Source organism: Notothenia rossii, assembly GCF_949606895.1.
Source record: "Notothenia rossii genome assembly, chromosome: 9".
NCBI lineage: Eukaryota > Metazoa > Chordata > Actinopteri > Perciformes > Nototheniidae > Notothenia > Notothenia rossii.
The window spans coordinates 69889416-69905612 of NC_136907.1; the positions used below are offsets into that span (position 1 = coordinate 69889416).

The 16197-nt window shown below is 39.4% G+C and overlaps 2 protein-coding genes across 2 annotated transcripts in view; one reads left to right on the forward strand and one right to left on the reverse strand.

Annotated features, from left to right (window-relative positions):
* The window catches only part of LOC307018049 (dynein axonemal heavy chain 8-like), a 40736-nt gene extending 33818 nt beyond the window's left edge, over positions 1–6918 (forward strand). Inside the window, exons 82-92 of the mRNA XM_079648106.1 lie at positions 171–244; positions 340–492; positions 641–796; positions 2011–2127; positions 2210–2311; positions 2411–2571; positions 2690–2846; positions 2939–3091; positions 3847–4036; positions 6153–6274; positions 6436–6918. Coding sequence (XP_079504232.1) covers positions 171–244; positions 340–492; positions 641–796; positions 2011–2127; positions 2210–2311; positions 2411–2571; positions 2690–2846; positions 2939–3091; positions 3847–4036; positions 6153–6274; positions 6436–6723 — 1673 coding nt within the window. The 3' untranslated portion in view covers positions 6724–6918. The remainder of the gene's footprint in view (positions 1–170; positions 245–339; positions 493–640; positions 797–2010; positions 2128–2209; positions 2312–2410; positions 2572–2689; positions 2847–2938; positions 3092–3846; positions 4037–6152; positions 6275–6435) is intronic.
* Positions 6919–10895: 3977 nt separating this feature from the next.
* On the reverse strand, positions 10896–14585 carry LOC307020705 (retinal homeobox protein Rx2-like; the record flags this gene model as incomplete). Its single annotated transcript, XM_079652236.1, has 3 exons — positions 10896–11333; positions 11732–11988; positions 14303–14585. 3 exons carry the CDS (start codon positions 14583–14585, stop codon positions 10896–10898), a joined length of 978 nt encoding a protein of 325 aa, XP_079508362.1.
* Between the last annotated feature and the right edge of the window lie 1612 nt (positions 14586–16197).

Sequence of the window (16197 nt, forward strand, 5' to 3'; positions counted from 1 at the left end):
TTGGATATTTGATTGAAAAAAGTTACATGCAATCAAAAAACAGCTGCGGGTAAAATTGACCCGTTGGCGGTTCTAGTGTTAAACGTTCAACCTTTACATATTCTCATCTTACTGAAGAATCTTACGTGAGCTGCATGTTGCAATCTCACACGATATGCTTTGTCCTTTAGAATGCAGAGCTATATCCATGGGGCAAGGGCAGGAAGTGCATGCCAGGAAGCTTGTTAAGACGTCAATGACGCATGTATGTATTGGTTAATGATAGTAGTACGTTGTATGAATAAAGTGATGGCTGACCATTTCACCCTATATGTGGCTTCTGTATCTTGATGTGTGTAGGGGGGCTGGGCCCTTCTGCAAAATTGCCATCTGGGCCTGGAGTTTATGGAGGAGTTGCTGGAAACCATTACAACTGCTGAGACCATGCATGATTCCTTCAGGGTTTGGATCACCACAGAGCCAAATGAGTTTTTCTCCATCACACTACTACAGGTGAGACTTTAAGTTATTATTGAAGGTGTTGTGTGAAAGTGTAACTTCATGTATTACTTTTTTTCCTGACCTTACCCCTACAAATACTGTGGTGTACTTACATACAGTAGATGCACAAGATTAAAGCAATTGTTTCTCCCCCCTCCAGTCTTCCATCAAGTTTACCAACGATCCACCCCAAGGAATTCGTGCTGGTTTGAAACGTACATTTGCAGGGATTTCCCAGAACCAGTTGGAAGTCAGCAACCTGCCCATGTGGAAGCCAATGCTGTACAGTGTGGCATTTCTACACACTGCTGTGCAGGTACTGTCCATTTGAGACTCATGGATTAAGTAGAGGAGGGATGGGCAACTTGGATGGTGGTGGTGGGGGCCACATAATGTATATACTGGCCACCAGGGGGCAGCAGATTTACTTGGCACACACACACACACACACAAATTAGTAGTAGTGGTGGCTCAAGTTGCTTACTTTCATTACAGCAACTGTCTGTAAACATACTCAACATTGTGGTTTACCCCTGAATTCAGTGAAAATATATTCTTTCTCCCACTTTTCTTGGAAAACACGATTTTACTCAGATACCTTTCTCTTGCTCATGCTGACATCCACAGAGGGCTGTGCTCATATGTGACCCGCTCTATCAAAATCAGTCGGAAGTCGCAACGGCTCATTTCAAAATAAAAGTGGATTTGTGTAAACAAAAACTAGTTTTTCGGGGTTCGGTGTTTTGTTTGATTTTAAATAAAGAATATGAAACTTTTATTGTCAACATCAAACGATAAATACATTTTTGAAGCTTGTAAAGGGAAGATGGCACCTCTCACTCGCACTCTGCTCTTCCGCAGCGCAGCTCCCCCTCCCTCCGGCTGACATTATGAATGCAAGGCATATAGTAATCATAGATAACACGGCAGGGTCCGTTACAGTTTGTTTTCATCTGATTTCAAACAAACAAATCTTGGCTTTCAGAATATTAAACTTGTTTCGGCAAATTCAGATGATAAATACAACTTTGAAGCTTGTAACGGAATATTACAAGCGGAGAACGGAGTAACTTAACGTCACAGCAGGCATAACAACAGCCGGTGTTTCTTGTGAGTGTTTCTCCGAGAAAAAAACACAATACACACAAACGTGTCACAGATTATTTCGCGGTATTTGGCTGCTGAACGAAATCACGTAGTATCAGTACTACAAGTAAAAAAAAATATATATTATATATTTTAATTAATTACGTTTTCTAAATTGATCTGAGGGCCGCAAAAAGAGGAGGTGGGGGCCTCATGCGGCCCCCGTCCGCCCATCCCTGAGGTAGAGGATCTAATGAGGCAATATGTAGCTCGTTGCATATTTCATGCTGGGAGCACAAACAGTTATAAAGTCTTAGAAAGGTCTTTCCAAGTTAAGGAAAACATTTTCTTCACCATCACTCAATGTTTTTACTTTCTAATATTATTTGATACTAATTTACCTGCTTTTATTCATAACCATGTGTTTATCGCTTTCTTTCTAAGGAGCGACGCAAATTCGGACCATTGGGTTGGAACATACCCTATGAGTTCAACTCTGCGGACTTCACTGCCAGTGTTGAATTTGTTGAGAGACACTTGGATGATTGTGGCCCCAGGAAGGTGAGAATTCGGGAACAGCAGTGTTACTTTTAGAGATGTTTTTATCATCTTCCCTCACTTATTATTGTGTGCTTTCTCCCAGGATGTGTCCTGGGTAACTGTGCGATACATGCTAGCTGAGGTGCAGTATGGAGGAAGGGTTACAGATGATTATGACAAACGCCTACTGCAGTGTTTTGCACGAGTAATATCCTATTTTTTTGTTCCTTTATGTTTAAGATCTTGATACATTTGATTATTATTTGTCTTGTTACTATACATGAACAGGTTCTTTTCGTTGCAGGTGTGGTTCAGTAAAAAGATTTTCGACCCATTATTTTGCTTCTACACGGGCTACAAAGTCCCAGTGTGCAAGACAGTAGACGAGTACATTGAATGTATTCAGAGCTTACCCACTGCGGACTCCCCACAGGCCTTGGGGCTGCATCCTAATGCGGATATCACGTAAAGAAATACATTGTCCTAAAACTATAAATGACAAGGATATGATGCCTATATTGTGTCATTTTAACGTATAAATGATAAATAACATTTCATTTTTGCTTTGTTTAATGCTCACTAGATATCAGACAAACACATCGGCTGAAGTGCTAGAGACAATTACAAATATCCAGCCAAAGGAAAGCGGAGGAGGATCAGGAGCAACTCGGGAGTCCATTGTTTACAGCATGGCAGAAGACATGTTAGAGAAGCTGCCCCCCAATTATGTGCCACATGAGGTGATTTCTTATATTTGTTATTATTAGGGTGGCAGACTCCACTTTAATACACCTACTCAAATCCAAATTGTGCATTCTTATACTGGTTTCAGGTCAAAGCCAGACTGTTGAAGATGGGAGCTCTAAACCCAATGAACATCTTCCTACGCCAAGAGGTAGATCGAATGCAAAGGATCATCGGTGTGGTGCGGATTAGTCTGACGGACCTGAAGCTGGCTATTGATGGTACCATCATAATGAGCGAGGTGAGACCACTCATTTATCACTCTCACATACAGATTGCTTTTTAAATATTAACTTCAGTACATTCTTGGGCTGTACCCGAATATTCGTTCGTTGGAGTCCTATTCGGGTTTCAATTTCGTTATTCGTTTATTTTTTTTATTTTTTTTCAATAAATTGAATTTGTTGAAATCTCCAATATCAACGTAAGAGCTTGTGCCTCTTCGGGGGGTGCTAACACTTAACCATAAACGTTATTGTTTTCTTCCTCCGTCTTTATATGTAGATATGACTTTTCTCCGTTAATCTCCGTCACGTTGTTTCCATTGCAACAACAACTTCCTGTCAACAGCGCTAACTCTCCTTCAAAAATAAAAGCATGTCCATACAAAATAGGAAGCCAAGCCAAATTACACTTAAGACATATACAACTGTAACGAAAGTAACACACACAATGCAATATCCTTTTCAATTTCAAAGAACACAAATTGGGCTGTATTCATTAACAAATAACTATAAAACAACAATACTGTAGAATAACAAAATGAATGCCGTGAATAAACCGAAAGACACGTCTTGAAGCGGTTCGCTGCTGATTACTACGCACCGCCCCCGGAGCCCGAAAAATTGTATTTGGGACAGCCCTAGTACATTCCATTTTGTCCTAACCATTTTTCAACAATTGATATTCTATAAACATGTTGTTTAAAATATACATTTGCTTTCATTATCACGAGGCTATAAGTTACTGTAAAAGTGATCTCTACTTGACTCCTAGAACCTCCGTGATGCACTGGACAATATCTTTGATGCCCGTGTGCCGAACCAGTGGAGGAAAGTCTCCTGGGATTCCTCCACACTGGGCTTCTGGTACACAGAGCTTCTGGAGAGAAACAAACAATTTCACAGCTGGGTTTTTGAAGGAAGACCAAAAGCTTTTTGGATGACAGGTTTCTTCAACCCGCAAGGTGAGTCAAGTATTCATTATTAGACTTTCCAACAGATTTAATTAGATGTATTGAAACATGTTAAGTTTGACTGTGGGGGGTCTTAAAAAGTATTAAAAGTTGATAAATACATTTTGCAAAAATTAAGGCTATTAAAAAGTATTAAACGGCATTTTCCAAGGTATTACATTTTGTAGCTTGTTTTCAATAACTACCGTAATTTTCGGACTATAAGCCGCGCCTTTTCCCCTATTTTTCGACGCTGCGGTTTATATAACGGTGCGGCTAATCTATGGATTTTTACAGCTAACGGCCAACACCTTTAACTCTATGGGCTCTATGGCCGGTCCGCGGACCCCCACCTTTAAGCGGCGGGCTCCAGCAGGAAAAGCTGGAGGCCGGAAAAGAGTGAGACAGGTAGCGCGCAAAAGTAAAAGTGGAACCGAGAGTTGTATGCCGCTGCTGCGGCTTATATTCAGGTGCGGCTTATAGTCCGAAAATTACGGTATATAAATTGTCCAAAGACGTTGTATTCTAAAGTCTGCCTGAATGTAATCATTGCGTAGGTGTGTCGTGTGATTCTTTTTAGTTTATTTATGGCATCCTGTTGGATTTGACCTCATCTGAACAGGACATTGCACACTCACTGCTTGATAGCGCGCGAAGGTCTGTTGTTAAACAACATCAATATGGGGAAATGCAAGTTTGCGTCCAAATGGTTGGAAGATAAGGAGGAAGGACAATCAATACGGTATATAGTAAATGTGAGGTAAAGTGTGTCGCCAATGTAACCGGTTAAAACTCAAAGTGGCGATGAGGTCTTAAAACAGGGGTGGGGAACCTCCGGTCCCCGGGCCGTATATGGCCCGCGAGACAATTTGATACGGCCCTCGAGGTAACATAGGCAAAAAAGAAAAAAAATTAAGAAATCTAGACTACAAAATAATTGGACAAGCGAGTGCCTGTTTTTCCGTGCCAAGGTCAGGGTCCTTGAACACAACACGAGCCTAACGTGTCATCACGTGGTATATGTCTCGTCTGACAGGGGTGCAGTTCTGACCGAGAGCACCAGAACGCCGCTCCGGCACTTCAGATAAGGAGCCGTACACATGCCGCAGTTTTTGCGTGGCTGTGTCTTTAGTTGTAAGCTCATTGGCGATCTGTTCATCTGTCATACTGATCATACAGTCAATAACTTTGTTGTTATTAGCATCTGGTTAGCTAGCTATGCTAACAAATATAACAAGCTTTTTCCCCAACCAGTGAGGTAAAGGCACATCTTTATATGATCATTATAGTTATACAAAAATAAGAGAATAAAGTGTAGGTATAAAATACTATATGACAGTAAAAAAAAGTTGTTATTAATAAACAAGAATACAGTTTGAAAGGGGAGTGATTTGTAAAATACCCATAAAGAAAAATAAAATCTGCTTTAGAGTTCTGTTTCATATGGGTTTTGAGAGATGTATCCATAGATCTCCTAATTTTGCTCTCAAAGTGCACCAGATTGATGCTTTTAACTTAAAGTGGACCTATCATGCTATATTTGAATAATATAGTGTACCATACCTATATAAGGCATATTTATACTTTTTATTTTTCAAAATACCAAACAGATCATGCATTTTAGCCATTCCTCATTTCGCTCAATTTAACACTGTCTTTGCATGGGCTGATTCTGTGAGAACAGCACCATCTACAGGCCTGGCATATGTACTACAGCGTCTCCAGCGCTTTCGAACTGCAATGTCCGTGGCTGTCTCCTCCTGATTGGTGGAGTTGGCCCAATAGCCGTAGGGCCACTTCTGTGACGTCATATTAGTGCTCAAACTGGATCAGTCTGTATCAGATCCGTTGCAGCCCCTTTTTAAGAGATTTGGGTATGGAGGGAAATAGAGAGGGTTGTGTTTTCTGACACTTGGTGAGTTCCCTGGAACACCGGGGACACATATTCATGTATAAAAGACGTACAAAAGTGCATTTTGCATGATAGGTCACCTTTAAAAAAAAAAAAAAAAAAAGTTCCCGGGGGAGCATCTGACTTCAGGATTCCTGCATATACCCTGTGAATGTGCTGTGTTCAGCTGGTGTTGAATTCATATCAGATAATGTCTTTTCTGTGGGATGTTTATAGGGTTCCTAACCGCTATGAGACAAGAAGTAACGAGGGCAAACAAAGGCTGGGCTCTGGACACGGTAAACCTGCACAACAAAGTTCTGAAACAGGCCCAGGAGGAGATCACTGCCTCGCCTACAGTGAGTGGAAAAGCATGGAGATGATAATATATATTTCTCAATTAAGCTTACACTTTCATTATTTATAAACTTGGTCAGACATTAAAATAAGTATGATCATATTGTCTGCTCACTTTAAATGTGAGATGATAATTCTGTCCCTGACTGCTTCTCTTCACCAGGAGGGAGTCTATGTCTATGGTCTGTACCTGGAAGGTGCCAGCTGGGACAGGAAGAACGTCCACCTCATCGAGTCCTCACCCAAAGTGCTGTTCACACCCCTGCCTGTCATCCACATGTTTGCCATTAACTCTACTGCCCCCATGGACCCCAAACTGTATATCTGCCCCATATACAAGAAACCAAGGCGCACAGATCTGAATTACATCACAGCAGTGGTGTTGCATACCGTCCAGCCACCAGACCACTGGATCATGCGTGGAGTCGCCCTGCTCTGCGATATCAAATAATAAGATAGCTGCATATATTTGTTAATGTGTGACATTGCTTAAAGGGGAAATAAATGTATTTTTAAGGTCTTACCAGTTTTATTTTTCTAGTTGTCTCACTCACTTCAACAGGACATCTGTGTATTGGTCAGGAAGTATGAATGACTTTTCAAATGTTGCAGATCAATTAAATGTTTATTACACACTGTTCACAACCACACTGTTGCTTCACTTGGAAAAGTATCAATTGTTGGTAAGTCATTGCATTACTATCAAAAACTGATACTTTTTTTTTTTTTTTTATCACGCATAAATTACATCTCTATTGGTACATTACATTGCATTTAGCTGACGCTTTTCTCCAAAGCGACTTACAATAAGTGCATTTAACCAAGAAGATACTGTACAAACTTGAAGAAGACAGAATCATATAAGTACATCAGGTTTCATAGAGCCAAAACATTTTGAGTTCTCCAGGAGAGGGGGGTTCTTAGAGCTGAGTTCTGAGAGGGATAATGGAAAAGTGATACCCCACAACTCTGCAGTGCAGGTAGATGATTCCAGTATTCACTATTGATCCAAAAATGGTCCCTGAAAAGCACATTAAAAAACCTAATGTGTACATCTCTCTAGAAGTCTCAACTAAAACTGAAAAAACAACAACAATGGTCAACAGCATTGTCAGACTGATTAATTTCCACACTAAGCGAGTGCAATCAATTCACCTCCATGCCTGTTATATCAAACAAGAGATGAATCCATAAAGCCCAAACACCTACAGTAAGAAAGGAAGCCAACCACCATAAACTCTACAATCAGATCGGCACTGGAATGCAGGTATCTCCCATTGGTGAAAGGTGAAGAGAAAATAACCAGTCATTGCAGAACTTTACAGCAACAAATTCAAATTCATCATGTTACAGTTCTGTTTTAACCCTAACCACTAGACAATAGGAGGTAATTTTCTAAAGCAATGCATTGCTTGCTTGATGTTGCTAAGAATCAAATCAAGCCGTGCATTCAGGCTATGTGGGCAAGCATGTAGAACAGAAAATAAAGGGTTGGGTTGGGTACCCCCTTTCAAACACTACAGTTGCCAGATCAAAAGATCAAACTAAGCAAGAATCAGAGAAAAAAATTCACACACTATAAAAATCTCCCAATGTTTTTAAATGTGCAACTTTGGATCCAACAGAGATCTTTGTCAGCCATTGTTAAATCACCCCAGGCATCCTGGTAGCTTTTAATACAGTTTGCAGATCTTTTGTCTGATTCTCAATAATGTAAACATGATTCGGAACATGGCGAACACACAAAGTAAGAGACTGAATAGTAGTCAATGCAATGATTGGCAAAACGAAATGGTTAACCTGTGTGCCGATGCATGTTATGCACAAGACAGACGAGGAAAGAGGTTCTTTTTTTGAGTGACATGTCCTTTTTTCTATAGGGAACACTGGGGCGAAGACAAGTAACTGGCGCCAGCCAACAAAATCCCCCCACCCTCTAAATGATCCCCAATTATGTCAATGGGGGAAAATGGTGTCCTTTGAAAAGTGTTCTTAATCAAACCCAATTAATTCCGCTCCTTACCCTTATTATTTCCACCGTGGACCCTGTCCCGCTAGTCAGCCTGTTAACTAGAGCCCGGGCCCCAGCAAAGGTCACGCTTGGCCAAGCAAAATAACATAATAATGTGCGTAATTAAACACTAGTTCTGAAAGTGTCTCTAGCAAATTCTGGGTGTTGCAACATTAACTCTTTCTGACAAAGGTGTGGTGAGAAAGGATTGTCACGTAATATAGTGTATTCACTTTTTTCATCTTCATACTTACCACTAATGTATTATGCAAATTCCCTACCTAGCTATCGTGGCTCCATTATTGTTATAATGCAGAGATGCTAAGAGGCCTATATAATTTGGTAAAACCTAGGTTTAATTGTTTTTATTATTATGTATCTGAGTCTCAACTAAGCCTAGAGTATTCCTTATATATATTTAACATGAAATGTATATTTTCAAATCAAATAAACAAATCCTTGCACACCATTGTTCCTTTGAATATGCAGACCCATGAACACTTCATTAAGCCATTTTGTGAGTTGACACAAGCATCTTTATGATTTAAAAAATCTCCCACAACTTGGCTTTTTCGTTTAGGTTGACTGGGTGCTACATGTTGAAAAGTGCTGGGATGCAAAATAGTCCTTTTTACAAACTGCCATCCAAAATAGCTGCAGCTGAACACACGCTACCGGAGGGCCATTAGAACTTGAGCCCTTGTGGCCTCTGCAGCCTAGCAGGCGGGGCCTCCTGACACCCCTGGTTGGGCCTGATGAAGTGGAGCTTCATCTGCCTAACGGCCTGGCAAAGCTCCACAGGCTTGGACGAACACAACAGGCCTCCATCAGGCCAGCTCGTTCTGTCACAGCTTACGTGGCCTTTTGTACACCAGCGCTCATTAACAGCACTAAGTCATGTTGGTGGCTCATTAATGCATGCGTAGAAAGAAATACAAGATCCACCATCAACGTTATTCTACAGTGGTGCTACAGTAACTTTATTCTGTATTTTGCACATGTTAAATTTAAAACACATTCTTTAAACTCAAAAGTACTAGGAAATACTTAACTGATGACATTTTTTTTTTAAACATAATAAACATCCTCACACATTTATTAATGTGTTTTCTAGTAATAAGAAATGTCGTCTTTGGCCTTTTTAGTCCACTGTTGTCAACAGGGATTGTAACAATATAAAAAACAAAACCTATAAACTGACAGTGTGGGTGCTGCCATTTCTAAAGGCCATGATAGACACATTATGTTTTAGAGTGATTTAAAGGAGGTATTTTCCTTACACTTCATTGGGGTGTACATATATTTTCATTGCCAGCACTAGATAAAACTTGATACCACCTTATTTTTCCAAATAGTGGACAGCATTGGTAAAATGCATGACAACTCATTCTTCCATTGATTCCATTTAATTGCATGTTTTTATTGCCTTTCCAAAGCCAGAGAGAAAATGATTTACTAGTAAAGCACCTTTTTGCTTTATTGTAATGCACACACACCAAATGCCAACATACTGTACTGTGTAAAACACACAAGCAATATTATCTTTGCCTTACGTCTCTGATAAAGGTTAATGTAACGTAATTTCCTTCTTGTTGTGGTCCAACAGTTACATAAGACAGTGCTATATCCAATGGGAAGAGAGGCTGCCAGCACCTATTAACTCTCTCACTCATAATCCACCTGTCTTTAGGGAATATTTTGTCAACAATGCAATGAAAAACATCCTTTACAAATAAGATGAAGATTAAGACAGGTCATAACAAAAAACAACATAAATATGTTGTGCCGTATCGGTAAATAAAAAATATATAAATTGTCAAGTTTGAGGGGAGGGGCAAAGATAATCAGGTCTTGAAAACGTTTTTTTCAGGGGCAACTGAGGGCATTTTGTCTATGGCTGAGAATCCGGGGTTAATCGCTTTAAAAGCAGTAATTAGGTGTTAAGAGGTATGCTTGTCTGTCTAAATTAGCTTCTGAGCCAGATTACGCTCAGTGACTTCCGATAACCTACCCCATCAGGGCTCAATGCTCTTCAAAAGGCCAGTTTAATTATTTAAATCAAACACACGCATATCGCTTAATAGAATTAAGTGGGAGAATTGCTTTGAATAAAATTGTCTGCCAACTTTCAAATGAGCTGAAAATATAGTAGTTTTTTTCTTAAATAGTTTGAATATCATGGAAAAAAAAACAACCGAAAGACATACACAGAGAAACCCCTCTTTGAACCATCCACCTGTATACTACAATTGTCTAGGTCTAGGATCTAGATACCAGAAAATGCCCAAAGCACAGAGCTCAGTTAGCTCCACAAAGATATTCTCTCAGGAGAGCAGGAAAATGTTCAAACCAAAGTGTAAAAACATTCATATTGAGGATTTTCTCTAAATAAGAGTCATTTCCAAAAACCTTCGAACTAAATCAAAAAAGGGCCCCCAGAGAATCAATCATGATTTCTTTTTTTTAGAGTTGCTTATTAGCATCAGTGAAATTATGTCTGACTCCTTTGGTGCCATGTATCGTCGTCATAGATACAGGAAATAATCAGTGAAAAATAATTTTGTAAACATTCACGGGAAACAGCTCAAAAATCCTTCCAAAGTGCCTCATGATCACATGTGCTGCCAGGTTTTATCCATTGACTGAAGGTGCTCTTTGGCCTTCATCCTGAGTGCTGCGATGCTGGAACTCCTTTCGTCCTCCATCGGGTATTTATCGTTGAAGCTGGGCGGGCACTGGTAGGGGGGAGGGCCCATTGGCTGCATACCTTGGACCATACCAGGTGGGGTGTTGAGGAAGCTGTGACTTGAATAGGCCTGCTGCAGGCCCTGCGGTGAACCCATGAACCCTGGGATGGTATGCATGGGTGTGGCACTGGACATGGGTGAGGTCAGCCAGGGATCTAGGGGCATCGGGTTGGACATTGGCCCCACACTGGGAGGCATCGGAGGACGATTGAAGGATAGCATGGGTGAGTCGTGAAGCTTCATGGTGCTAGTATCCATCTTTTCTTGTCGTCTCCACTTGGCTCTCCGGTTTTGGAACCACACCTGGACCATGGAAATTGAATAGATTCTATGAGAACATGCTTCAATAGCATTAAACTTCAGAAAAATACTAAATATTTCACATACTGGGCTATGTACCTCCTAAAGGTGGTATAGGATTGCAGAAACTTTTAAATGAACTTTAGCAACAAACAGTAGATTTGATCATATTTAGATAACGTTAGCAAAATCTAATTTGAGGATATGGTAATAGCTCAATTAGAAGTGTTCTAGATAAATCTCCATCATTCATAATGGACAACGGTTTTTCTACTCTTTTCTTGGTCTAAAAGGAAATATCCAAACAAATTATACAAGAATTACATTATAAATTATCTGCTCAGCAAAGCACAGGCCATGTACCAAGACCACAGGAAACTATTTGGATATCACTTAGTTACCTGAACTCGAACCTCTGGCAAGTTAACCTTCATTGCCAACTCCTCCCGACTATAGACGTCTGGGTAGTGGGACTTCTCGAATGCTCGCTCCAGCTCATGAAGCTGATAGGTGGTGAAGGTAGTACGGTTTCTTCTGTGTTTCTTTTTAGTGCGCTCTTCCTCTGTAAAGGCCTCTGGAGACCCTTCAGCAACATCCACTTCCTTCTGCAGACTGCTCATTTCTTCATCACATTTGTCAGCGGAGAAAAGTTCTGATTCTAAAATTAAGGACAAAATATGAATCGTAAGATTTGTAGCCAGTTCTTCATTTTAGGGACAATTTGTTGTGTGCACTATCCTACCTATTACTACCAAGTCAGTAGTAATAACATATCGGTAAATCTTTAACAGTTTACACCTCAAAACTCAGATTACAAATTTTAAAAAGTGTTTTTTTAGAAACATCCAAAGGCAGAAACATAGTTAGCATGCAATATCTGAATGAGCATGGATCATTTTGCACGCCATTTCCAAAAGAGTTGTCTCCCATTTCATCCATCCCGGAGACTACTCCTTCGTTTATTTGATATCAAATAAATAATGAATTCGTAATACTTGTCTTTTCTTGTTTGAAGACAAAAATATGTCCCAGGAATAAAAAAAACTCATTATCAACATTCGAATATCACATTGTAACATACAGCCTGTTTAAAAAGTGAAATGTTAACTCTTCTCATGATAAAACAGCTTAATGGACACCAGGGGTTTGGCAAGTCGAAATAATATCACATCTTTCACTGAATTCTTCCCTCTCAGTAATCCCATAGTAACAGATGCTACCAGTTAAACCTGCAAGTCCCCGCCTCCTCTAATCTAACAAGGGATTTAAACCGTCAAACTCCAGATTCCGTCTTTTAAAAAAATTGATTTGAAGCAAGTAAACTGTGTGTGTGATGCACCCGGTTAATCATACCAAATTATAAGAGAATATTGTCAACAGATTGTTTGTTAGAAAAAATGTAGTCTGGTCAAAAAGAGCTTTGTGTTCAAGGCACTTGAATTTCTTAAAAGCATTGTATTACATGGTGCAACATGACATGGGTATGACTGGGATGTTTGCCTTTAATAGCCACAATAAGTTAATGCCATAATGGGAGATGCTAATCTTGCAGATAAATAAGTATACAAAATGTGTCACTACAGAGAATGGAGGCTCCTGATTATACAGACATCTTTGTAGATGATTTGTGTATCAACATTCCAGTCTTCAGGTTATCTTTCATCAAACCATAACCAGAATCATGTCATGTCCTACACCCTAAATATCACTACCTACCAGAAGGCAGACAATACAGGGTTCCCCGAAGCAGGCACCACCCTTGTCCCTATATCTTTTAAAGCCTTTAACACCATTTAAGAGGAAACATGTAGATATTAGGTATTGGCCTCTCTTGTCTAATAGAGACGGGCATGTTCATTTAATGAATACATTTATTTACTGATTTTTCAGCGAGTGTGATGTCCAAGGCAAATTTACCACTGGGACTATGAGGCCTATATAGCTTATCAGAAGTGAACCAACAAAACAAAACAACCAAAGACACAGAAATCACTTCTTGTAATGTACTCTTCTATCCATTCCTTTGTGCTCCTGATCAGAATTAATCTGGTGTAGCTCACCCACTGGATTTTGTCTGTTGTGGCTACTGTACTGTTCACATCGGTTGCAGCTATAGTATTTTTTCATGTCATTTTTCCATTCAAAATGTTGGCTTTTGAGAAACAAACGTTGCATAAGAAGCTTATCTCAGACAGTGAATTACTGCTTTTAGGTTATTACAAATCTGCTGTTTTCAGATGTACACAGGGTGCACATTAACTTTTTAATGTTAACCAAGTAACAGATGGCCATATTTACTCATGGCAACTGAGAGAAAATATGTGTTGCTATTGGAAGTGTCCATAGTTATACACAGAACCTGTCAGGTGTTGTTGGTGTTTTTTTTTAACTTTTTCCAGGGTTTGCTAAGTGGTCTTTTTATTGATTTTTAAAGTATATATCTGCTTCATCATGTCAGTAAATTATTACATGTGATATAGAAATATTGTATTTGATAGCTTTAAGCTTACAGCCGGTGAATAGGTTCAAAGCATTTGAATGGATCATATCGATCACATGGTTTAATTTGCTTTAAGATACAGGTGTTGTTTAATCAAAAGTTAATCAAAAATGTATGTATGTACAAAAAAACATAATTGATTACGTTCCAGTTTAGCTGATTAGCAATAGGTAGTGATGTCTGGCATCAGGCTTACATCACTGGCTTCTTCACCTCAAACTGTATTTTGGTTGTATTTCCAACAAGGCCCATCCAGATGTCCAAACTTAACAAACGCCTGCAGTGGGGGAATGCACCATGTGGGTGGGGGTATTGCCTTTGAAACTTGACATGCGAGACACAAACAACACGCTTTTTGATAATACAGCCCTATTTCCAATTTGTATACAGTTGAGCAGAAAATCCCCGAAGTGATCTAAAGAAGTATTTGAGAGCGTTCGTGCCTGATTGCTTCTTTCCTCAAAAGACTCACCATGGTAGGAAGAGTTTTGGGAGCTGTCACCCAATTCTGAAAGGTGCCTATAGGGGTCCGACGGGATCTGCTTCTGAGGATGCTGTGGGTTTTCCCCATTGGCTTTTTGGCCGTCATCATCACCTACAGAATGGAGTAAAGGGTCCTGGTCTTTAGTGAATCCCAGTATGACATCAATACTGTGGACCCTGCCACCATTGCTTGATCCAGCACCTTTGGCCATGTCATAGTTGTCCAGGCAACTATCGTCCACAATTCCGAGCGTATCCATTGACAAATGCATCCGAGCCTTTTGAGACACTATGTTGCTTTCCAAGTTAGAAAAAGCAGAGCAGTTGTACAGAGTTGTTGTTCTGTGATGGAGCAGACTTGTACGAAGCGTGAGGGCCGTATCCTTCGGTTAGGCTGATTGTATTGTTTACACGAAAGCATAACAAACTCACATCTTTGTCTGTAAAGGAATGAGAGAATGAAACAAGATGTAACTAAAACACTTCAAAAGCTTCGCCAAGTTATACTCTTAGTATAAAATACATAATAAGGATCGTACATAGTCACTACATGCAGGCAATGTTTTGTTGCAAAAACATTGGAAAAAATATAGGAAGGAACCAAAATAGATTTAACAATAATTCATAATAAATACATAATAAGTGAGTCTAAGGAAAGTTTTAAGTGAATTGTGTCTAGAAGAAGTTTTCGAACTCTATCAAGTTTAAATCACAACTGCATAACTTTTACATTTTAAAACCTCAGCATTTGAAAAGTTTTGTAAAAATGTATGCAGTTAGAAATTACCCTATTAAGTTTAAATACCAATAAACTTTTGTTGATGCACAAAAAAGCAACCTGCTCTTCGACAATATTTACACCTCTTCATTATGAATGTGCATTATTGACAAAATGCAAAGTACTGAAGTATAAAAGTTATCTTACCGTCTTTCAGAATCCTACCATCGACTATGCTACGGACATGGTGTCTCTGTAGTCCATGAGTAGACAAATGACACTAACAATATCTACTGTAGGCGCTTGGCAGTTAAGTCCTTGAAATCCCCTGCACACAAGTGAGCAAAGGACCTACCGTTGGAGCCCTGTGCAACAAGCACATGTAATGTCTTTCTCTCCTGACAAAACTCCCCTTAACCACACAAGACACCAAAGCCTGCGGGGGAATGGTAGTAAAACCAAAGGGTTTAAGAGGTTTATTAATTGGAATCCTTCCCCTTTAAGAATGACTGACAGTTGTTTTCTGGTCAAGTAATTGCTCCAAATGTGTCCTGCTTTCAGACCACAGAGGGAGGCCATTGCTAATGAAGCCTCGACAAAACTTTCTTTCAAAAAATCTATTGTCTGAAAGATAATGGCTCGTACTGAGAGTTTTCCCTAATCCCTTCATTATAGACAATGTAAGGGAGAAAAGACACAGAGATGGACATTTAACTTGAATGGCTACAAACTGTAAAGACTTGTATTAATAAAATAGTTTCATTCAAGTAGGCACTTAACTCTTTGCTTTTGGAATAGCTGGAGTTATTTATAAAATAAAATAAAGCAAAAAAGTGAATTGTGTGTTAATACACAACTAAAACATTGAACTATATTATAGTAATTATAGTCTGATGATACAAATGTGTTGTCTGTGTTAGGGGAACTTACAAGTAACAAAATACAGTCCTCTAAACCAATTTATACTAATTAATTTAAACACAGTTTGAACCCAGTCTTTATAATCCTTTTAACATTTTTATTTGTGACATCCAACCCAATTGTTTTTGTTTGTCAAAAAAATACTTGGCCTGTTTTGCCAAATAGTATTTTTCCTCAGCCTCTGATCGTTCAAAGTAGAATTGGGTTGGGGCATCGGGGGCATTTTATCCTGCAGCTTGTAAGTT